Source organism: Lucilia cuprina, chromosome 2, assembly GCF_022045245.1.
Source record: "Lucilia cuprina isolate Lc7/37 chromosome 2, ASM2204524v1, whole genome shotgun sequence".
Classification (NCBI taxonomy): domain Eukaryota; kingdom Metazoa; phylum Arthropoda; class Insecta; order Diptera; family Calliphoridae; genus Lucilia; species Lucilia cuprina.
In genome coordinates this window covers 64,777,334-64,778,789 of record NC_060950.1, presented here as the reverse complement: position 1 = coordinate 64,778,789, position 1,456 = coordinate 64,777,334, and the positions used below count along the sequence as shown (strand labels likewise).

Here is a 1,456-nt window from a genome sequence, read left to right as displayed (position 1 = left end):
GAACTGAACTAGAACTGAACTAGAACTGAACTAGAACTGAACCAGAACTGAACTAGAACTGAACTAGAACTGAACTAGAACTGAACTGGAACTGAACTAGAACTGAACAAGAACTGAACTATAGCTTAACTAGACCCAAATCAATATAATGTCTCTAAAGCTCACACCAACCAACAATTCCCATTATCTTTTGTGTAATGCCTTCACATCACAAATCAATTCCATTACACTTTCGTGTCTGTGGTTTTCAGTTTTGGCAAATAAATAAATTTGTACATGCCATGTTCAATCTTGGCTGAGGTTTATGTTATATTTTTTCTCAACTTTTAATTTTTATATATTTCTTTTTTTCGAATTTCGTTTGATGATGTGCTGCATTGAATTTCATATTTGGGGTTTTGAAATTTATAATATCAATTACACAATTATTAAGAAATTCAATTTGATATTACAAAACCTACAACTTTAATATATAGTAATAAATGTGATCACAATTGTGGTCGTTTTGAAATCGTTTTGAATTTAAAATAATGCATTTATATTTAAATTATAGGATGGCACCACACCCCTGATATTGTCAGCAGCTAGTGGTCACACCACATGCGTATTGGAACTATTGGAACAGGGAGCAGATCCAAATAGCAGAAGAGCTACTGGTACAACACCGTTATTTTTTGCTGCTCAAGGAGGCTATTTGGATGTGGTGAAGATATTGATAAAAGCAGGTGCTAGTGTGGATACACCATCAGTGGTTAGTTGGAATAAATTTGAAATAACAAAACAATTTCATTGACATTAATAATCTTTTCAAAGGATGGCGGTACTCCTTTATTTGTGGCAGCCCAGGGAGGTCATGTTAAATTAGTTAAGGAATTATTAGATTGTGGTGCTAATGTTAATGCCTGTATGAAGGTAAGTATTGAGAGAAGAGGTGAATTTAGATGAATTAATTTTAAAGGATATTTTCATCTGTATAGGATCGTGCTACTCCTGTTTTCATATCCGCCCAAAATGGTCACCGTACAGTATTATCTTTACTTTTAACCGCTGGCGCTTATCCCGATACAAAGCGCATTGATGGCGCTACTCCTTTGTGGATTGCAGCACAAATGGGTCATGATCATATATGCAAGGTATTATTACAAAATGGTGCTAATGTGGATGCTGTGAGATGTGATGGTGCTACACCTTTGTTTAAGGCGGCCCACAAGGGTCATGCGGCTGTGGTAACAGAGTTGTTAAAACATCGGCCAAATTTGACATTGTTGCCGGTAAGTTCTGCAATAGTTATGTTCTAATTGTGTTCTAGTTCTGTTCTATTTCTGTTCAAGTTCTGTTCTAGTTCTGTTCGTTCTGTTCTAGTTATGTTCTAGTTCTGTTCTAGTTCTGTTCTAGTTCTGTTCTAGTTCTGTTCTAGTTCTGTTCTAGTTCTGTTCTAGTTCTGTTCTAGTTCTGT

General features: G+C 35.6%; 1 protein-coding gene across 1 annotated transcript in view; it reads left to right on the top strand.

Annotated features, from left to right (window-relative positions):
* The window catches only part of LOC111685944 (ankyrin repeat domain-containing protein 29), a 12,904-nt gene that overhangs the window by 5,216 nt on the left and 6,232 nt on the right, over positions 1 to 1,456 (top strand). Inside the window, exons 2-4 of the mRNA XM_046956015.1 lie at positions 554 to 751; positions 814 to 912; positions 978 to 1,271. Of these exons, the coding sequence (XP_046811971.1) occupies positions 554 to 751; positions 814 to 912; positions 978 to 1,271 (591 nt within the window). The remainder of the gene's footprint in view (positions 1 to 553; positions 752 to 813; positions 913 to 977; positions 1,272 to 1,456) is intronic.